This window comes from Desmodus rotundus, chromosome 2, assembly GCF_022682495.2.
Source record: "Desmodus rotundus isolate HL8 chromosome 2, HLdesRot8A.1, whole genome shotgun sequence".
NCBI classification, from domain to species: Eukaryota; Metazoa; Chordata; class Mammalia; order Chiroptera; family Phyllostomidae; genus Desmodus; species Desmodus rotundus.
This window is the reverse complement of record NC_071388.1, coordinates 47,181,440-47,203,203: the sequence shown is the minus strand read 5'-3', so window position 1 is coordinate 47,203,203 and position 21,764 is coordinate 47,181,440. Positions and strand designations below refer to the sequence as shown.

The 21,764-nt window shown below is 35.6% G+C and overlaps 1 protein-coding gene across 4 annotated transcripts in view; it reads right to left on the bottom strand.

The window, feature by feature from the left end:
* TP63 (tumor protein p63) overlaps window positions 1-21,302 on the bottom strand; it is a 230,171-nt gene extending 208,869 nt beyond the window's left edge. For all 4 annotated transcript variants that reach the window (XM_045199286.2, XM_045199289.2, XM_053918212.2 and 1 more), the window contains exon 1: window positions 21,221-21,302. In XM_045199286.2, coding sequence (XP_045055221.1) covers window positions 21,221-21,282 — 62 coding nt within the window. In that variant the 5' untranslated portion in view covers window positions 21,283-21,302. The remainder of the gene's footprint in view (window positions 1-21,220) is intronic.
* Window positions 21,303-21,764: the final 462 nt, after the last annotated feature.

The following is a 21,764-nucleotide window of genomic DNA, read 5'->3' as shown; positions in this document are numbered from 1 at the left end:
TTCTTACATAGACAATTATGCACGCCATCTACAAACAAAAGAGATTTCTTTCTTTCCAATCTATATGGCATTTATTGATTTTTTTATCTTACATTATTAGTTAGGATATCAAACATGATATTGAAAAGAGTGGTAAGAGGAAACATCCTTGCCTATTTCTGATCTTAGGAGGAAAGCTTCTAGTTTTTCACCATTAAGTATGTTAGCTATATATATATATATATTTTTAATCATCTGAAGGAAGTTCCATTTATGCCTAGTTTTCTGAGAGTCTCTTTTATTATGAACAGGTTTTGAATTTTTCAAATGTTTTTTGGTTTCTATTAATATAATCATGTGATTTTTCTTGAGATTACATTAATTGATTTTGGAACACTGAACAAGCCTTATATAACTGGGATAAATCATATTTGGTCATAGTGTTACAGTATTTTTGATTCCCACATTTCCTTTTCCTTTCTTAAAATTTCCATTTCTCATTTTATCTTACTCATCTATTCTTGCATGTTTCCTATTTGATAATGCCAGCACCTGTGTCATATCTGAGACTGTTTATCTTGATTATTTTGTTCATTTTGTAACTTTTCTACCTTTTACATGCTTTGGAATGCTATGCTGGAAGCTAGACATGTAATAGGGTAATAGGAACTGAAGTAATGTGACCTTAAGTGTGATGATTTATGTTAATATAGCTAGAATTCAGGCTAGGATTAAAGTTTGCTTAGATATAGATATCAGAGGCTTCAAATATATCCCTTGTCCTTATCATTATCTCATTTGACTTTGGGCTTTCCTCTGTTAGAGTCTGCGCTCTTCAGGTCTTTCAGCTGTAATCTACCGCAATTATACTGGAGTCTGGTTGCTGTAGTGGTAAAGTATTGAGGAGGGGAAAGGTTCTATAATTTCTAATTAAATCTCAGTCTTTTAGTGGGTCTGCATCATAGGGTTGTTATTTTCACAAGCGTTTCTCAATGGTATAGTTTTATTTCCTCCAACACTTATTCCCCTTTCTGACTGCAATATTCCCAATCTTTTCCTTGAAGTCCTGACCCCTGTCAACTATGTTATTTTTCTTAAAACATTAAGCCAGAATGTGGCCTGAGTGGGAAGATCCCCGAGTGATGAACTTTTCTGGCAAAGTTTTTTCCTGAGATCATGGGCCGGTGGTGGAGTACGAGAGAAATCTCTGTATATTTCACAATGATTCCTCATTCTTTCGCCTTCAGTGAGGGACCTCACTGAGATCCTCATATTAAACATTGCCACAGGTTCCTATTAGAAGCCTCCAAAAGTGAGGGTTTCCCCCAAACTGCAGTTCCAAGGGGCCTCTCACTCAGCTGGTTGATAAAACTTCAAGTAATTCATCAATATTACCAATTAAGTATTCCTACCACTTTGTGGCTTCTGTTTCAACTAAGCAAATCTCTAGTATATTTCTCTGAATCAACCATCTCTTCAGATTTTATGATGCCATTTGTCCTGCAATCTCAATTCTCTGAAAAATATTTTTAAAAGTTACTGATTTTTTCGGTTTCTTCAGCTTTTCTTGGTTGTAAGAGAAATAGTGAAAAATTTCTGGCCAATTTATATCAGGGCTGTCCCACCCGCAGCCTGTGGCCTGCATGCAGCCTGGGATGGCTATCTATGAATGCGGCCCAACGCAAAATCGTCCATTTACTTAAAACATCAGGAGATTGTTTTGTGATTACGTGTCACAATGTCTCGTTAAATGAACGTGCAGATGCTCTCACTATTTGTACGCATGCGCGGCTTCAGTTTTATGGTGGTGTGCGGCTTCCAGTGTGTTATCTTCCAAGGGCAGACAGTAGAATTGACACAATCAGACGTTACATGTGCTTGTGGTGACTTAGTGAGGCAGAGATTATCAATAATATTTCAACCAGCCATTGCAATGTTAGGCATTTAATGTTATTTAGAAGTCAGGTAAGCATTCTTACTTGATTATTAAAGGTACCTCCAGTCCTTGGCAGCACCTCATGCTTTCCCTGCCATACTTTACAGTTGGCCTCCCGCCTCGCCCTGCATCAGCAGCCGAGAGGGCCATGGAAGGGCCCAAACCTTGCTTTCTATTTTCCTGTCAATTAGTTTTCATAATAAAAGTAAATGAAGTCCTTTATCTATTATTATTTTTTTAACCCAGTATGGCTTCTATAACATCTCAAAGGGAAAAAGACCTAAAAAAGAAAAGTTATGGATGAAGAAATATTGTTCAATGAAAAGTAGACAGGTAACTACTTTTTGATGAGGCAAATAGTAAGGTACTCTGCTTAATTTGTAGGGAATTTTTGCGTTTTCAAAGACTATAATTTGAAAAGGCATTATATGCAAGAATATGCTGCCAAATTCAATGCGTATACAAGATTGTGTCATAAGGAAAAAATAATGGAACTAAAAAAAGTTTGTCTTCTCAACAAAATTTTTTTCAAAAAGTTACAACTTGGGCAGATTCCATTGTAAAAGCTAGTTATGTGGTATAATACTTAATAGCAAAAATGTCAAAACCAGTTACTGATTGTGAGTTTATTAAACAATGTGTAGAAAGCATGGAAGGTATAATTTGCCCTGAAAAAAAGGGGGATATTTCTAAAATCAGTTTGTCTCACCAGACCATAGCCACGCGAACTGAAGAAACTGGAAAATCTATCCAAAGAACTTTGGAGAGTAAAGCAGCTAATTTTAAATTGCATGCTTCGGGGATGGGTGATAGCACTGATGCTACTGATATGGCTCAACTTGCCATTTTTATTAGAGGCATTGATGACAAATATGATGTCACTGAAGAAATGGTTTCTTTAGTGCCATTAAAAGACACAACTAAATAGATTTACATGAGGCAGTAAAAAATATGTTAAAGAGATTTTCCTTGTCCGTTGGTGACACATTTGGTATAGTTATGGATGGTGCCTCGGTGATGGTAGGTAAAAGAGAAGGGCTCGTAAAATTAATAGAAGATGATGCAATTGCTGCCCAAATCTTATGTTTGGTGAAGTATCATCACACAGTACATCAAGAAAATTTATGCACAAAAGCTTTAAAAATAGATAATGTCATGGAAATCATCATCAAGACTGTGAATTTCATAAGAGCCAAGGGATTGAATCATCGCCAATTCCAGGAATTCCTTAAAAGTATTGATGCTGACTATGGCGACATCATTTACTTTTTGGAAGTAAGATGGCTAAGTCGAGGCCAAATGTTGAAAAGATTTTATGATTTGAGACATGTTATCAAGTCATTTAGGGTATAAAAAACAAATTTGTGCCGGAACTTGACGATGAAAACTGGCATACAGATTTAGCATTTTTAGTGGATTTAATTGCTCATTTAAATGAGTGAAACATGCATCTTCAAGGTGACAACCAACTTATCAATACCATGTTTCAAACTGTAACAGTGTTCCAAATGAAACTGAGATGATGGCAATCTTAAATTAAGGCAAACAATTTTATGCATTTCAACACATTGGCTAAAGACAGTCCTGTGAACAGCAAAAAATACGCAGCCTTGCTTTTTGATTTGATACAAGAATTTGAAAACAGACTTCAAGATTTCCTGGAAAATAATCAATATTTTGTTATATTTGCAACTCCATTTTCAGTTGATATAAATATGTTTACCTGCCAACTTTCAAATGGAATGTGTAGAGCTGCAATCTGACATTCACCTTAAAGAAAAATGTGTTCTTGTCTCTTTACTGGACTTTTATAGCTCCTTTCTTCCCAGAGACAACTATCTCTTGCTTCATAATCACACATTATTCATGTCATTGCTATTTGGCAGCACCTATACTTGTGAGCAACTATATTCAAGAATGACACACATTAAGAGTAAAATTAGAACCAAAATATCTGATGAGCCCCTTGAGAATTCACTGAGAATTGCAACTATTTATATCAAACCAGATACTGATGCACTTGTTTCTCAAACCAGATATCGATGCACTAGTGGTCAAATATCCCACTAGTTTTATGCTGCCCTCTTTTCTTTTACTTTTATAATAAAAACTATTTTTTAAAATCAATGACATTTTATTACTTAGATATGTACATTTTCTATATTAGTGGTCAGGAGCCTGAGACCTGCTCAACAATTTTAAAAGATTATCAAAAGGGCCACTGCATAATTGGGTTATTATATAAAGAACTTTTTTGCTTACATTGGTGGCAGATATCATGGAAATTATGTACGGATCTTTTTTTCGCTCATCAGTTTTTGTTACTTTTGTGTATTTAACGTGTGGCCCAAGACAACGCTTCTTCTTCCAGTGTGGCCCAGAGATGCCAAAAGGTTGGACACCCCTGCTTTACATGTTAGAGTTAAACCAGAACTCTACCTAACATATTTTTAAAGATTATGTAGAAGCAGATCTCACAATTTTCATTCATTTGTGTTCCAAGAGGTCAAAAGTAGCTTTAAAATGTCACTAACGTTTCTTTTCCTCCCTCAAATTCTGTGAGTCCATGAACACGTTAACTATGGCATTTCTTCTTAACTGATAATCAGGGCTTGACATCACTACAGAATTCATTGCAGGGTGCTGTGGTTCAAGAGCTGTCTCATGATCTTCTCATTCAGGTGTTCTCAGTGGAATGCAAATGCTGAAACGTGGCTTCTCTCCAGTAACCAAATTAAGATAGCTTCCAACTCATCAGGCTGAACAAAAACTGTATTGAGGACATGTGACAATGGAAAATAATAAAACATGGCATGAAAAAGCTGGGCCAGGAAATGTTATGTTGAAATCTGAGTGTTAGGTGCCTCTGAACATAAGAGACTTCTAAATAATTAGGTCATTAATACAAAAAAAAGGAAAAGAGTTTGTAATTTCTAAATTTTTCAACTTATTTATTCTATTGATCATTTCTTTAAGGTGATTAAAAAAAAATTTTTGTAAAAAGCCATTACAACATTGGCATACCTGAGAAACTCAGTCTCTTCCAAAATCCAAACAAACAAAAAACCACCATTAGTAATATTATTTTTCTCCCACAAAGATGCAGCTGAAAAATACTTCTTAAAATTAGTTCATACAAAATTAAAAGTATGCACACCAAAAATTTGGGCACTTTTATCCTATGCAGATATTAAATTTCCAATTTAATTACTTTTCTTACACATACACTTCTGTTTAATAAGCTATATTTTTATTTCATCATAAATGATCTCTGTCATTTGTTTCTTTGGAATGATTAACTTTTTTAAATTAAAAACTTGGTGTTAACATTCTTTTACTTAAATATTTCATTTCATATTTTAGAGGGATACTTCAGCTGGTTTTGTATTTGAGACATCTTTCTGGCAAATGGATCTTATGCTTTTCCAGCTTTAGTTAATAAGCACAAAGTTGTCTCACAAATAAATGAGAGATTAAGTATATAGCATTTACTCTGAATAACATAAACACACATAAAGAGAAAATGTAATCATCATTTGATTCTTTAATCTCTTCAGTCTTAGTGGAGGGTGGGCTGAAATTCAACCATTTCTCCCCCAAGCACAAAGGACCACATGAAAGACTTGAGATGCTTCCCCTTAACACACTCTTTTGGTGCTAAAATAACAAAGACTAAGAATAAGTTTAGGTTTAATCCCTTAAAAATATAAAGGTTATAGAAAACTAGACAGGCATCTTATTATAAATTAAACATGGACAAAAGCTTTACGAAAATTAAACACTCAAGGAATTTTTGCTTAACGATTATAGCTCATGAAAATCTACCTGCCATACACCTAAAAAAGGTCTAGTTTTAGGTAGATTAAGCTGGGACATCTGGAAAATTGGGTTGAGTTATTATGACAAAAATGACAACTATAATAACAATTAAATAAAATAATAATAATAACTATAATAGCAATAAAATAGCAATAGCACTATTGAGCAGAGTTTTAGGAGAATTTGTTCATTTATAACAATGACATATATAATTGGGACAAATCAGAAATTGAGAAATGAAATTGATTGCCTTGTATAAATACAAAAATAAAGTGGATCTCTTTGGCAAGGTCACCAAAGAAATGAAATAATCTCTGCCAAAACTAGAGTGAAACTGATCAAATATATTAACATATCTCAGGGAGAATGTGCTAGTGGATGGTGGGGAGATTTTGTTGGTTATTGGTTAGGGCTGAAGAGTAAGAAGAGAGAGATATATTCTGATGGTCAGGTCTTTAACTCTGTGTCAGCACATGCATATTCTGGCCCAAGAAGATGAGTCTCTATATGGTATACCTTCATAGAGTTAGCTGCGGGGAGATGAATGCAGCAAGCTATTGAATTATCCACCTACCTTCCCTTTTTCTGCTATGCCATATTTACCTACAAATATGCTGAATATTATCTGGTATCCTGCAACAATATGTCTGCAGGAAAACATATGCTTATTGGTTAGCAGAAGCTTATTCAAGGCAGTTGTATTTCTCGTTTTAAGAGGTAGTACATTGGCTTTCATATTTTCATATATTAATATCTGAGTGTTTGGTTAACCAAGAAATTAATCTTATGCTGACACACTAGGTGTATAAGCTTTCAAGCTTGAGAGGTACTCAGGTAATGCCATGCCTGCTACAGATGACACATATGCCCAAAATAAGGTCCATCTCTGTAAACATCAACACTTCTGTTCATCATCTTTTGACACACATCTTTGACACTTCCACTGTTTTCCATCTTATCTTATCTAGAACAATAGCCCCTAGACTTGGTCTCTATAGTTTCTTCCCCACCCACCACACAACAAAAGTTATTATTTAAAATGTAAGACAAAAAGCATTATGAAAGAATAGAAAAAGTATATATTCTTTACAGCCCTACTCGCTGAGAATTGATCTTATTTCCTAAGTTCCTGTTCTTACTTATTCTGTTCCAGCCACTCTGATCTCCTTGCATTCCATGCCTGAAATTATCTTTCTCAAATTCCTTGATTATTCTTTTCTAATCTCTACTCAAAGGTCACCTTACGTAAGAGGCCTTTTTAAACAAACATCTCATTTAATATAGCATTCCTTCCAGCATTGACTTTCTTTCTCTATATACCTTATTGTGCCTCATTTTTATGCAGAAACTTTCAGCCACTCAACATATCCTGTGCTTACAGGTGGAGTGAAGATATAAGATCCAAGGTATCAGGGGTACATTTCTTCTTACTAGTAGTGCCTGGAATAGGCCATAGATGGTACTCAGTATACTTTTTAAATGAATAGTTGCAAGAAAGAAATAGTATACAATAACAAAAAGCTTATTAGATTAGATCCCAGGAATTGAGTCCTCTTTTGTCCTCAATTAAGCATCCCTGTGAGGGACATTCAGCAGTCACTAGGTCCCTACCTTCAGTGTCTTTATCTCTAAAATGTGACTAAAAATATCTGTGTGGCTCAAATACTCTATGTGAAAAGGTTTTATAAGATAAAACCCTGAACAACTTATAAGGAATTTGAACAAACAGGATGTGTAGGCTTATAAACAGGGTAGGTGAGAAGTTTAGTGAGAAGAACACTGAATTCTGAATGTGAAAGGCTGAATATAAATCCAGATTCTCCCAGTGATCAGCTCTGTGACTTTGATTCAGTTACCCAACTCTTTAAACCCTCTTCCCACACCCACCCTCCAGGAAAAAAAAAAAAACAACCCTGTCCCAATAAAAACTTTTTACTCTTTTTAAAGAAATTGTTTCTTGGTCATCAGGAAAAGCAATATAAGCAACTAATGATTTTTTATGAACTGTTTCTGCATAATTCATTCAGTCAGGAGTTATTTACTGAGCACCCACATGTGCCAAACTCTGTTCTAAGTGTCTGGAATAACTCAGGGCACAAAGTGGACAAATACCCTGTCCTCATGTTTTGTACTTTCCAGTGTGGAGAGACAGATAAGAAAAAAAAAACGACAAATGAGTAAATGGAATAGTATTTTGGAAGGTAGTATATGTTATATAGACAAAATAGCATAGTAAGAAAATGAGGATTGAAAATGTGCAACACAGGAATATCAAAATAAACAAGCCATCCCTTCCCTTGAAAGTTGGACAGGGGGGTTCTCAAACTTCAGTGTGCGTTAGAATGCCCTGAAGAGCGTGCTGCTGAACACCGCCATGCTGGGCCACAACTCCAGGTTTTCTGATGCAGTAGGGCTGATATGAGGCTTGAAAATTTGCATTTCTATTGTTGTGCTCTCAGGACCACACCTGGAGAATTACTAGTCTAGAACAATGCTTTTCAAATTTAATGTAGTCACAACTCCCCCAAGAGTTCTTGTTAAAATATAAATCCTCATTTATTGGGCCTGATGTGGGCCCCCAGGCTCTGTATTATTCTATACACTCACTTTGAATAGTGAGGGTCTAGTAGGTGAACCGAAACTTACAAGTAAGCATGCACAAAAGACATTATGAAATAAATAAAAATGAATACAACACTTGAAGAAAGGATTACATTTTCTCAGGGGAGGTTGTGAAGGCAACCAGAGAGAACAGACTCAGTGCAGACTGGGGTGTGAGATAGGCCAATAATAGATTGTGACCAGAAAGGGAGGTAAAGAGAGTATGATTTAGGACAGAATAACTTTAGTTAATGATGACGTCTAGGACATGGTGGTGTGGGCTGGTGTCTGGAATGGGGTGGAAATTGGAACACCTTGCGTTGAGGAAGTCCAGGAACTGTGAGACTTATATTGTAGGAAGGTCATCAAAGGCATGGAAGAGTTTCCAAAGAATGGCAGAAGAGGAAAATGGAGCCAAATTACAAAGGCAGATCTCCTAAAGATCAATGCATTGTCACGAAGTTCAGTAAATCACTTCGATGAAAGAGACTGCAGAAGACATGAGATTGTTGACTGATAGTAGATAAAGAAGAATCTGAAAACAGCAGTGTTGTGCAAGAAATGTGTTAGTTTCTTTTCTTGCCCTCTGAATGAAAAGAAGTGAGTGTAGAAGGCTTTGCTTCAACTGGGATCAATGGGCAATACGAGTATTTTCAGAGAAAGAACAGCTTTTAATTAAGATATTCTAGCAGAGAGTAAAAGGAAAAAAGTCTAATAGGCAGAGAAACTTTGTTCAAAAGATGCTGTTAAGTCAAAATATCACAATAGCAAAGGAATATCATATTAGTAGAGTGGAAATGGGAAAAAAAGTAGGATTAATCTGGACAGGGTTGAAAGTAGGTGGAAGAGTGTTCTATCTAAATTGGAAAATTTCAATAACAGAATTAGTTATATAGTGCAGATATGAGTTATCAACAGCAAAGAGGTAGCAAAAAGAGTGAAGGAATAAAAGATTATTAAAGGTGGAAAAAGTAATGAGGAACACGTATAAAGGGCTCATGGACAAAACCAAAGGGAGGTAGGATTGAGGGTGGGAGGTGGGGGTGGGTGGAGTGGGGGAAAGTGGTGGCGGGAAAATGGAGACAACTGTATTCAAACATTAATAAAAATTAAAAAATAAATAAAATTACTGTTTTGCCAAAAAAAAAAAAGTAGTGAGGAAAAGAAGATAATATAATTAGAAGAGAGTTTTGGAAGTGGTCCCAAATTCCCAAATTGGGCAATTCCAAGCTTGTGTAGTTGAAACTTTGTGTATAAGGCCCTACTTATTCTGACTGATAGTTATGTATTTCCATAGGTCTATTTGTCCTCAAATTTGGCTTTCCAGGGTTGTATTAATCGTAAAAATGACACTTGGTAACATTTTCCCTCTTCAGATTCAAACCATTTCACTAGAATGTGAATAAGTATTTAGGGTCCCTTTTATAAGTTTTATTTGTGCTTAAAAATCATTCCTACATAGTATTTACTGGCCATAAAAAAATCACATTGCAGAAATAAGGATCTTACCCATCTTCGCTCTGTCTAGCCTGGGCAGGTTACACAGTCAATCAGTGCCTCAATCTTTCTTTATAGAAATGATAATGATAATTGAGCTACTACCTATATGTGTGTACCATGTGCCAGAGTCTGTCTTCAGCTATTTCTACAATTGACTCAATTCTCAAAACAATCCAGTCATTTAGGCACTACTATTATCATGCTCATGTATACATGAAAAAACAGACACATAGAGATTGAGTTGACAGATCTAACTATTGGTAGAGAGAGAACTGACCAAGGCACACAGCCCCCGACTGCAGTTCCTTAAACATTATACTACTATCCCTTGGTTAGCAATAGATAATAATGTCAAATACCTCTTTAAGTGGTTCAAAGATTAAAGTGCAAAATTAAATATCTCAAGTGCTTTGAACAGTTTCTGGCACATGGTAAGAATTCCATAAATAGTAGATATTTAGCTTGTTTGTGTCTCATCCTCATTTTCTAAAAATACAGGATCAAAAGTTGAGATCTTTTAAAATTAGTAATTGTAGTTTCTGTAATTATAATTGTAATTGTAGTTAATAAAAAAGTGCTAATTAAAACTACATCTCATTTTACATCTATTAAATTAGCAAAATGTAATAACATCCAAAGCTGGAACTCTGGCAAAATATACCAGCACACCCTTTTAAATAGACATGTTTTCCAGAAACTTAAAAAAGAATGCATCCTATTATTTGCCACTCTCTCACTTCTTAGGGGGTAGTATTTTCTAGGGGGGAAGAAGCAAAATCTTTAGATAAGAGTCCAGTGTTCAAATTCTGACTCAGGGGAGAGTGAAAACACAAAGAGTTCCTTCCACTTACTAGTTGAGTCACCCTTGTTAAATAGGTTATTTCTCTGAGAATCATTTTCCTTTTCTGGAAACTGTGGATATTAACTAAAAAAAGATGTATTTTATGACATAATGCAGGTAAATACACGGCAATTTGAATGAATTGAACATATATTATTTTGCTTTCTTTCAATATTTGTTCCCTGGAACAATCTCAAGTAAGTAACTCAAAAAAGGTGGCTATATGATATTTTAATTTATAGTAAAACGTATAACCAACCTAAAGGCTCAATAAAGAAGATAAATGTATTGAGTTGTATTGCTATGAGATCATTATGCAGTTAGTTATATGATAAATGCAAACATACATGACAAAGGGAGAGTTCTTATGTAGTTTAATGAATAAAACATTGAAATTATTTTATGATTTTAACTCCTGTGTATAAAAAATTATCTACCTAGATGATGACATGGAAAACAACTCTTTTAACTAGATTTTTCTTTTCTGGCTTCCATTATTGTTGAGAACATGTCATTTATTTAATAAATAATTTTCGATATGATTAATATCGAGTCACAAGTACTCTCAACTGTACGTGGCTCATCTGAGATACCTAAGGTGCTCTGACATTTACGTGTTTGCCTGAGCTTCAAAGATCTTCCTTTACTTCTCACTTAATTCAGATGATTCTAGAACCAGATTTTCAGTAGTAAAAACAAATACTTATAAACATTGAATTTTTAAACTGACCACATATCCAACATCTAGCATTTAGTAAATATTTACCGAACATATTAAATAGTTTATAGTTTACAAAGCGGTTGAACTCTTTCAGGCATTATTATTTCCCTTTTTCTATTCCTCCTTGTCGCCCCAAACAGTATTTTACATTTATTTAAATAGTAGCTAATTTATAAACCTCCTTTAAAATGTGCCTAGCAACTCTGATAAACTAATACTTAAAAACAACTTTTTCCTATAAAATCCAAGTCGTATATTTCGTCAGTTTTATGTTTTTACTTTTGAGATTTTGCTGTCACAATGTTTCACTTTTTCTTACAAAATGCTCCAATTTTACTTTGGCAGAGCAAAGCATGGGCTGGTTGAATAAAACGTTTTGTGATATTTTTAGCGTATTCAGGTACATCCTGTTTTCTCAAGAACCAAAGAAATACAGAGCTTCTATGAAAGAGAGAAAGACAAAAAAAAAAAGAGAGAGAGAGAGGAAGAGAGTACAAAGGAAAAACTGAACTTTCTATTTTACTATGTTGAAGGATTCAAGATTTAAAGGTGCAATTGTATTTAAATTGTATTTGGAACAGTAAGGTCAGACCTCAAATGCCAAATAGAAAGACCAGTAGTGGATTCACAGACAGGACAACACTGAAGGTTTTTCTCAGTGAGAAGACACGATGCCCCATGAGACTCTATATAAAAGTGAGTCAGCGCAAGTGTAAAATCTAAGAGGGCCCACATTCATATCAGTGCCAACTTGAAGAAGTCATTCATTCATATTTCAAGTTTTAGTGAAGTAATCACGATTAAAGCCACATCAGCCTTTATACAGCATTAAAATTGTACTTGTGATATTTTAGGTGTATTTTATTATCAATTGAGATGTTGAAAAAAATTCTTTTGTTCCAGAAGTCTTTTTGTTGCTCCTAATTTAGTCTGAAAATCCTGTCAAACACAAAGTTTTTATTCATTTCCTGAGATAACAAGTGCTTTAAAAAATAATAAAATGAAATATACATCTTATTAGCACTTTTTAGTTAGAGGAGTTTTCAGTATCATGAAAAAGTTGGAACAAAGTTTTCTCATTGAATAAATAACTCAGTAAATATACTATAATTATTTATGGACTTAAGAATTAAATGGCACTATTATATTCAGTTTTATGTATGTTTATCAAATATAAAATAGATGCTTCAATGAGTCAGAAAAAAAAGCTAATGATGAATTTCAATTAAAAGATTTAAAGCTTGGTATTTTTAAGAAAGCTCTAAAAGTTGAGGCAATGTCAGAATATCATGGGGGATTAAGTTAAATGCAATCAACAACCTTAAGGCATAAGATACTTAACTTTAAGTCTCCATTGTATTATTACCCCATCATGAATTTATATGTAATATATTATTTACTTCAATCTACACTACATCTGTAATAAAGGTTACATTAAAAATTTACTCTAGGTAGCCATGTGGCTGATTAAATTATCTCACTCGCTTTCAATTTTGTACTTCTTGCCTTAAAATGCTTTATCAGTCTTATCATTATTAGAATGCTGGTTTTGCCCTCAATTACGAGACACCTACCTAGGTAAATGGGAAGTGAGAGTGGTTGGTAGCTGTTCAAGTTGGCAAATTAAGTTTTTACTCATTTCAAAAAAACAAACAAAATACAGGTACTGAAAATTTGAAAGTGGTAAGGGGATTTTGAGTCCTTACATTTCTGTTAAACTTGATGATTTCATTTTGAACTTGAAGAGTCTAATTCATAATAAGGTCAGGTATAAGTGAAGCATGGGAGGCAAATGATAAGAACGAGAATAGACAATTCTCTCCATCTAAATCATCCACAAATATTATGGCTTAAGGTAAAACAGAAATGTTAATAACTGTCATTTCCAAAACCTTGACTAACCAATAAGTACACCTCAGCCCATGTCCATTTCTCATCCTATTTTAAATGGAACAAAGTGACTTTCCGAGGTTGGGAAGTGCATAATTATATAGACCAGAGTCTTTGGACTTTGATCATAATTATAGTGCTTTCTCCATCCATCACTTGTTGCTTGAGGACTATTCCTTGCTGAGTGCTTTAAAGAAGATAGAAACCCTGTCAGGACAAATTTGAGCTGCAAAACAGCTAATCAGAAACTTGGCTCTTTTAACTTGAAACAGATTGAAAATTGCCACTTTAATCTCACAAACCATTTGGCTTTTAAGTAAAATGAGCGCATGAAGTCTGTCTTTTGGAAGGCATGTGTCTGTTGTTCATACCCCTGGATACTGTTTTATGAGCTTCTGTTGGGACATTAGATCCAAGTTTCCCTCACTATAGGTAACAGTTCTCAAACTTAGGTTTGCAAACAAACAAATCAACTGGGGTGCTTGATAAAAATGCTGATTTTTAATTCCTTCCGCTGCTCAACGTCAGTTTTTCAAAGGGAGGCATCACAAAACCCAGGGATGACTGGGAACCTTACAGCACCAGAAGGAGTGGAGCTGTTTTCCAGGAGTGGTCTGAGAGCTACATGAATGAAAATTGTTTGTATTTGCTTGTGTGCAATTCCAAAGCTCCACCTAGACTTATCAAATCATTGTCCCAGGGTGTTGCTTTCACATCCCTCTGAATGCCTGGGATCAGAAGTGAAAGTATATAATTACTGTATTTTCCTGAATCTGAATTTGGGCCTCACACTTTCAGTTACTAACTAAGAGTCAGGCGTATGTCCGTGTAAAGCATTTTGAGATACTTTAACAGATGCTACTAACAAAAATTGGCCTTCCAATTTGCTGCCTCCAGGATGAATGCTTTGCAATTGCAGGCTATAGCCAGGTTGCTTAGGTCCTTCTATCCTCCCTTGTACCTTTTTGTATTATGCCTATGCATGTGGTTCTACTTTGGATTTTCTGAGGTCCAAGATTGTATTTGACTCATAGCTTCTACCTTCCCCATGCAGCATCAAAATAAATAAATAAATGCATAAATTCATGGGCTATTTTAACAAAGAAATCAAAACAAAAAAATTAGTTTTCGTTTCCATGGCTGCAAATTGGGATTAAAATTTTTTAATCCAGTGAATTAGTTTCCTAATGCTACTATAACAAGTTACCACAAATCTACCGCTTAAACCAATACAAATGTATTATTTTACACTTCTGTAGGTCAGATTTTTCAGGCTCCCAGAGCCTGCCAGCCTTCCATGGCTCACGATCCCCTTCCATCGTCAAAATCTGTGGAGCCTTCTTACATCACATCACTCTGACTTTTTTTCCTACTCCCACTTCCACTTGGAAGGACTCATGACTACACTGTGTCCATGTGGATAATCCAAGTTAATCCACCTATTTTAAAGCCAGCTGATTAGTTGTGTTAACTTCATTAGCAATCTTAATTCCCCTTTGCTGTGCGATATAGCATATTTGCAGGTTCTGGGGATTAAGATATGGCTACCATGGAGGTCATTATTCTGTCTACCACACCTACTCGCCTTCCAGCAGATAGATAGATGTTTTGAGAAACACTTTCTTAACTGTAAAGTCCTATGCATATCTCAGAATGTTGGGGACTCTTGTAGAAATGGCATTGCACTGGGAGTCAAAGACTTGAATTCCAGACCTGGTTCTGCTACTACTTTGTTGTGTGATTTTCAGCAAATCACTTAACCCATCTGGGATTCAGATTTCTCAAATCTAAAATCTAAGAATTGAGGGAGACAAGCCAAGGTCCTGTCAAGACCCATAATGACCTTTGTCCTTAATTTAACGATGATATGGAGCAAAATGGAATGTAAGGTATGCCTACATGAAGACAATTGTTGCTGCGAAAGACTCCCCAGTCTGCTGGTGTGCTGCCCACAAAACAGTAGGGCTGAGCAAATACACTAAGGAAATGAACTTCACAGTTTAGCTGGGTTCATATTTAATTCTCAAAGTCTTATTTGTGAATAGTAGACCAGGTGTGTTATCCTTACTTACCTGATGAGAAATCTTTGATTTAGACAGCTTACGTGATTTCATGAAGGTCATAGAATGAGTTAGTGGTAGAGTTAAAACTCTTGTCTGGATTTCTGGCAAGTCCCGTGTGCACTGCGCTAACACATTTCCCTGCCTCCCCACCATTTAAGTGCACTCACGGCTCAGGAGCAGCACACAGAATATAACACACCATCCTTTGGCTCGTCACAGCTGGCCATGAAGGTCTTTTAAAACGTATTCTTGTGCAAATTGTAAGGCTTTAAAGCAACTCTTCCTTGGCCACAACTGGTGGATACATTTGTGCCTGTTGATAAATTGTACCTTCCTATTTCTTTATGAAATGACTCCCTTGTTCTCCGCCTTGCTGCTTTCAAGGACTAGCATGAACAACATACACAGACTGCAGCCTGTAGGCTCAGCCTTTTCAGTCAGATACAGAAACTTAGTGACTATGGAGATGACTAAAATTAATAAACTGGCCTTACTAAAAACTGGTTTGCTTATTGCAATGGGTGGACATGTCCTTTATCGCACATCAGAAATTTTATTGTATTATTATGTAATATCCATTTTGGAAGGCTTCCTATGCACATAACACTATGGTCATATTTTAATTTTTGTAGTTGCCACGATCTTGGCAGGAAAAAGAGTGCTTGAACAAAGAGTAATTGAAGAGAGTTTAATGAAGAGACTATTTATCAAGGGGTAAGAGATCTGGTATGGGTTTTGGGGGTTAACAGTGGCTGGGAATGGTTACCACCCCTAAACTTGAAGGAAAGTGAGAGGAAGGCGCAGTCACTTGAACTCAGGACACCCAGACCTGGGGCAGGGGTCTCTGACAGAACCTACATACAGCCTTTAGTAGAAAACCCAACAGGGAGGTGGGCAGGGAAACACATACCCCAACTTCACTCTCCTTGTATCCTTCAATATCCTGCTAGAGGTTCCCAGGGGTTGAACACAAGAGGGAACCGGAAGTGAAAGGAAGTGTCAATGGATTTTTAGAAGTTAACTTTCTGGGGTACAGAACAAGAAGCAGAAGGATGGAAGGCAGATGTAAAGAGGGCACCCAACCAGAAGCACATATGTCTTTATGCGATTTTAATGAAACAATCTCCCACTAATAAGTTCACTGTCACCACCCTTCCTTTTGGGATATATTTAGAAAGAACAGTTAATAAAGTTGACCTTTAAGTTAGAAAAGCATAAAATTCACAATCAATATGTAATTTTCACAGGAAATACTTCTTACTCACCCACACAGCACTTTAACAGTTTCAGCTTCTTTTGAAAAAAAATTAATCTTTTAGTATTCCTTGATTAAAATACCTATTTTAAAAACTGGATGGCAATTGCAGGGATTCCAGGAGGCCCAAATACAACCCCAAAAACAAATTAATGAAGATTTATCTTGTAAAAAGTTAACTTTTAGATTTATTTTGAGTGTTGACCTAATAAAAAAATCAACAGAGCTTATTTTATAAAATTTTTATTATAAGGAAATACTGCTTTACCCATTGGCTCTTATTTATCGATCTTATAGAATTTCATCTATGCTTTGATATTTTGTTAAAAGTAAATGAGCAATAAAAGGACAAGACATCATTCTGTTAGCTTCTTTTTATAATGGTCAATGTCAGTGAAGTGGAAATCTAAGCTCTGTAGTTGAACTGCATTTTTGATTTTCAGAGAAGTTTTTACAAAGACTGAAATAAATTAGAATCGACTTCAGAGATCAACTAAATGTATAAAATGTCAATATGCTAAGACACACACAAAAAGCATTCATTCAATTTTAACTGAAAGAATGATTATTATAGTACTGTAAAATGTATACTAAAATTGGCTTTTGGGGAAGGCATTAACATTCAGTAATAAATGATAATAGCATCTCTCATTTATTCTGTTCTGTGATAAAAGGAAATTCATGCATTAAGGTGGCTTGGAGTTAAAAATAACAAGATATTTTTCTTTCTGTTTTTGAAAGTTCTCTTGTGACTTCTTTCTAAAGACAAAGTCAGTGAAAAGACAAATTTAACTATGTAGATGACTATGATTATAGAATGATTAAATTTGGTCTATCTTGAAATAGATTTTATAAACCGAGAACTATACGTGTTGTCCCTTTAGAAAACCAACTCAAACCAAATCACACTATATGTATGATTCTTACACTTTGACAATATCACTTACAGTGTTTTTTCACTTATTCATTAATTTATTTAGTCACTAAATAGAATAGATGGGAAGGTACTAATAATTCACTCTTTAAAAGAAAACAGTTAAGAATTTTGGGTTGGCCAAAAAGTTTGGTTTTTTCCCCATAAGATGGCTCCAGTAGCGCTTAGTTGTCATGAACTTCATTCAAAACAATTTTGTTAGATTGTATAGTCATGGCTGTTATATCAGCATGCATTAAAAAAAAACATTAAAATTGGTGAATTTTTGTGTAACCATTTTAACATTGAAGATGAAGGTAAATATGCAATGTTTTTGGCATAGTATGCTTTATTATTTCAAGAAAAGTAAAAATGCAACTGAAATGCAAAAAAAAGATTTGTGCAGTGTGTGGAGAAGGTGCTGTGATTGATCGAATGTGTCAAAAGTGGTTTGCAAAGTTTTGTGCTGGAGATTTCTCTCTAGACAATGCTCCACTGTCGGGTTGATAGTTGAGGTTGATAGTGATCAAATGGAGACATTAATTGAGAACAATCAACATTATGTTAAGTTGCAGCTAAGAATGAGTGGCCAGAGGGGAATTAAAGGCAGAGTCCTCGCCATTACAGTCAAACAAAGAACTTAAATACAGGAAGCTAGAAGTAAAATGAAAACAAGTCTCACCAATTGACTCAGCAGTCCTGAACTCAGTTTGATAAGTTTGCCAGGTGCCCTGAGCATTACGAGCAAAATAACGCAGGAGGAGGAGCGAGCCCCTGAGACTCTGTGCTGAGAAAAGGGGCTTCTGTAGTGATCTTACTAAGATTGCGGGGTGTCCTGAACATCACGAGCAGGAAGAAGGGATACCGAGTCCTTGAGATTCTGTACTGGAAAAGGGGGCCTCTGTAACAATTTCACTAAGACAAAGAGCTTTTACTAACTGAGAAAGAAAGCCTTTGTAGCTGTAAATTATTCCCAAGGTTTAGAAGGGAAGGAGGGATACCTCTAGAAGCCAGCTGAGGGATACAGCCCCCGAACCCCAATAGTCAGGGCACTCGGATTAGCCAAGTACCCACTTGTAGCTTTTGCTCAAGTGTGTAAATAAACTATACACGTGTTTGTCTCTTACTTGAATTCATCTCTTACGGTGAGACAAGAACCAAGGTTGGGAAAAAAGGCCTCCTGACTCGGGTCCCTCTCTCCCCACCATAACAATTACACCAAGTGGGAGATAGCTAACATACTCAAAACATCCAAATCAGTAAAATTATAGGTGAAAGTGAAAAACGTGTTTTTTATTTTATGGAAAAAACCATACGAACTTTTTGGCCAACCGAGTATTTGAGAAAATATATTATTAAATATACAGGTACTGTAGAGTTAAATAAACATTATGTCGTAGCTTATTTATTTTGTATCTCCAGTGCTTTACACAGAGTAGATGCTCAGTAACAAATATTTTTCTGCTCTTTATTTTATTTGCCAGTCAAGTTTCATTACAAATGGGAAGTGCATAATCATGGCTAAAACAGTCCGTTAGGCAAATAACAATGACCTGACCACTCTGCTCCACAGTCTCACAGTTCTCCAACATATGTCCCCCCTTTCCCCAAAGGTGACAGTCACCATTATTAAGCTGAGGGCACTCAGCAAAATTTAAAACTATTTTAAAATACTGTTACTATTTTGAAGTTTACAATCTTCCAAAACTGAGCTTTCTGAAGATGTGCTCCATGAAGTAACGGTTTGTTGGAACAACATGAAAAGCAATTTCCTCATTTATTTATATTTACAGGCCTCTCTCATCAATCACTACAAATGCCTCTAGACCAGCGATTTTCAACCATTTTCATCTCATGGCATATAAACTAATTACAAAATTTCTGCAGCACCCCAAAAATATATTTTTTGCTGATCTGACAAAAATTACATATAAATTTGATTCATTCATACTGGCTTGCTATTATGTTGGCTGTTGTCTGTTTTTATTTGACAATCTGAGGGAAAAGAGGTCAGCGTCCCTGACTAAATAGTCAGATATTGCATAATTTAAAATTCTTGTGGCGCACCAGTTGAAAATCGCTGCTGTAGACAGAAGTGTACAGGGTGACTAATGTGTGGGTTCCTAATCAATGGAAAAAGTTTCCTCTAGAGCTGAAGTATATCCAAGTACCCACTTTTAAAAAGATGCCTTCAAGGGAAGCATAACCCAACTAATGTTTCATCAGAATTATGCTCTTAGAAATAGTTTCAAAGGGTTTTTAGTGGAACAGAAAATTTTGAGGCTGCAAACGATTTTGAAAATGAGAAAATCTTTGGTGTTCTGCATTTTATCGATCCAATCTCCAACTCCAACTAAATCTGATTTTCAAGCTATCCAAAAACATATAAACTCCAGAGAGAGCAAGGAAGGAATCAAACATCATTCACATTTTCCATTTCATCTTGGAAGACCACAAACTTGTTCCCTCCCTTCTTCCCTTCCTTCTTCCCTTCCTTCCTTCCTTCCTTCCTTCCTTCCTTCCTTCCTTCCTTCCTTCCTTCCTTCCTTCCTTCCTCCCTCCCTTCCTCCCTCCCTCCCTCCCTCCTTCCCTCCCTCTCTCTTTCTTTCCTTTTCTCTCTCTTTTCTTTCTGTTTCAATCATTCCATTTACTTTTCTCTTCTGCTTTTTCACACAGCCCACCAGAAACCTCACAAAAAGCAAAGCAAAGCCTACATAGTCCACATTAGTGTTCTACATGGTAACAAATTATATTAATGAAAAAAGATCACACATCTTCCATAATTTCCTGGGAAATGTAACTGAGCTCTGCCCAGAAGGCCCACTTCGAGTGTGAGGCTCCAACAGACACCTGTGGTGTGTGACAATTTAACCCTTTCGTAACCCGACTGTTTTCAACACTCAGAGGTCCTCTCTCATTAGTCTTATAAAATAAAGTATGAAATTCCAACATCAAATCTCATGCTGTTGAATTAACAACATCACACTGCTATATACGACTTGAATATCTCCCATAACTTTATGACTGGAAAAACACTGTTCAGATTACATTTACCAGTTTAAAAATAGCAAACTCTAATTTGAAACACATACACACATCGTGCATGCTCACTAATATTCCTTCTTAGTGCTAGGCAAATGTTTTTTCCTGTAAACATAAATCAACTTCAATATAATCATGAGTTTTAAAAGTCAAACTTCTCAAAGATGACATTTGTTATGAAACAAATTAAGGAGAAAATATTCCATAGAGTCCAAATGACAAGCCATAGTCTCCTTGATATAAATACAATGGCTATCTACCTATTTTTAATAAGTCAAAACTATTCTGTGTTTATTTTGACATAGAGATCATTCATAAATGATCCTTATCCAATGAAATTTCTTCTTCTTGGGTGGGTGAGTGCTGAGCAAGGCAAATAACAGAGTTTAAACACCTTAAAATGGTGTGATTTTTAAAAAAGAAACCGTGGGAAGATTGTCTTCAAACTTAGTCATTTTGTCCATTTAGACTTAAACTGAAAAAGAAAAATTAATTTAAAAACAGATGCCCACAGACCACTTTAAGTCCACAGAAAGTCCAAAGTAATATCACTGTGCTCATAAACAAGGAGGGTGGCTGTTTGTACACGGCAGAAACACTCATAATACACAAGGCACTGCAATTAAGTTTTGATAGAAGTTATGTCACATTTAAACTCACCGCTGGATGTAAGGGTCAGGACAGTACTGTAGGGTGGCACACCGTGAAGTTTCAAAATTCATTTCCTTCAATTCTCTTTGATATCAACAGATGGAGAACAATTATATAACATATACACATATACCTGTGTATATAGAGATAGAAAGCCAGAAGGCTAACTAAAAGCAATAGGGTCAACTGCTATCAGACATAGAAGTTTAGACACTTTTCCCCTTCACACACATTTGCAAAGAGGCGGAGCATGTCTTGATTTTAACCAATGAGATTCATCAAGGAACTAAAACATCAGAAACAGTCAAATCTTACCAGCTGGGCATCCTCTCTAAATATGTTCTTCCTCCTCTATCACGGCTTTACAATCCTTGACGTATAGTGGCCACGCTTGTTGGCAACTTGAAGGCATCTCTGAACTTCTGGTCTCTCTGGTGATTGGATGCTGGCATGAATGGCATCAGAGTTTAATTTCAGCAGCCTGGACTTTTATGACAGAACTGAGATTATCGGTGTCCACTCTGCTCTAGCTAATTAACACTTCCTTGTGTTT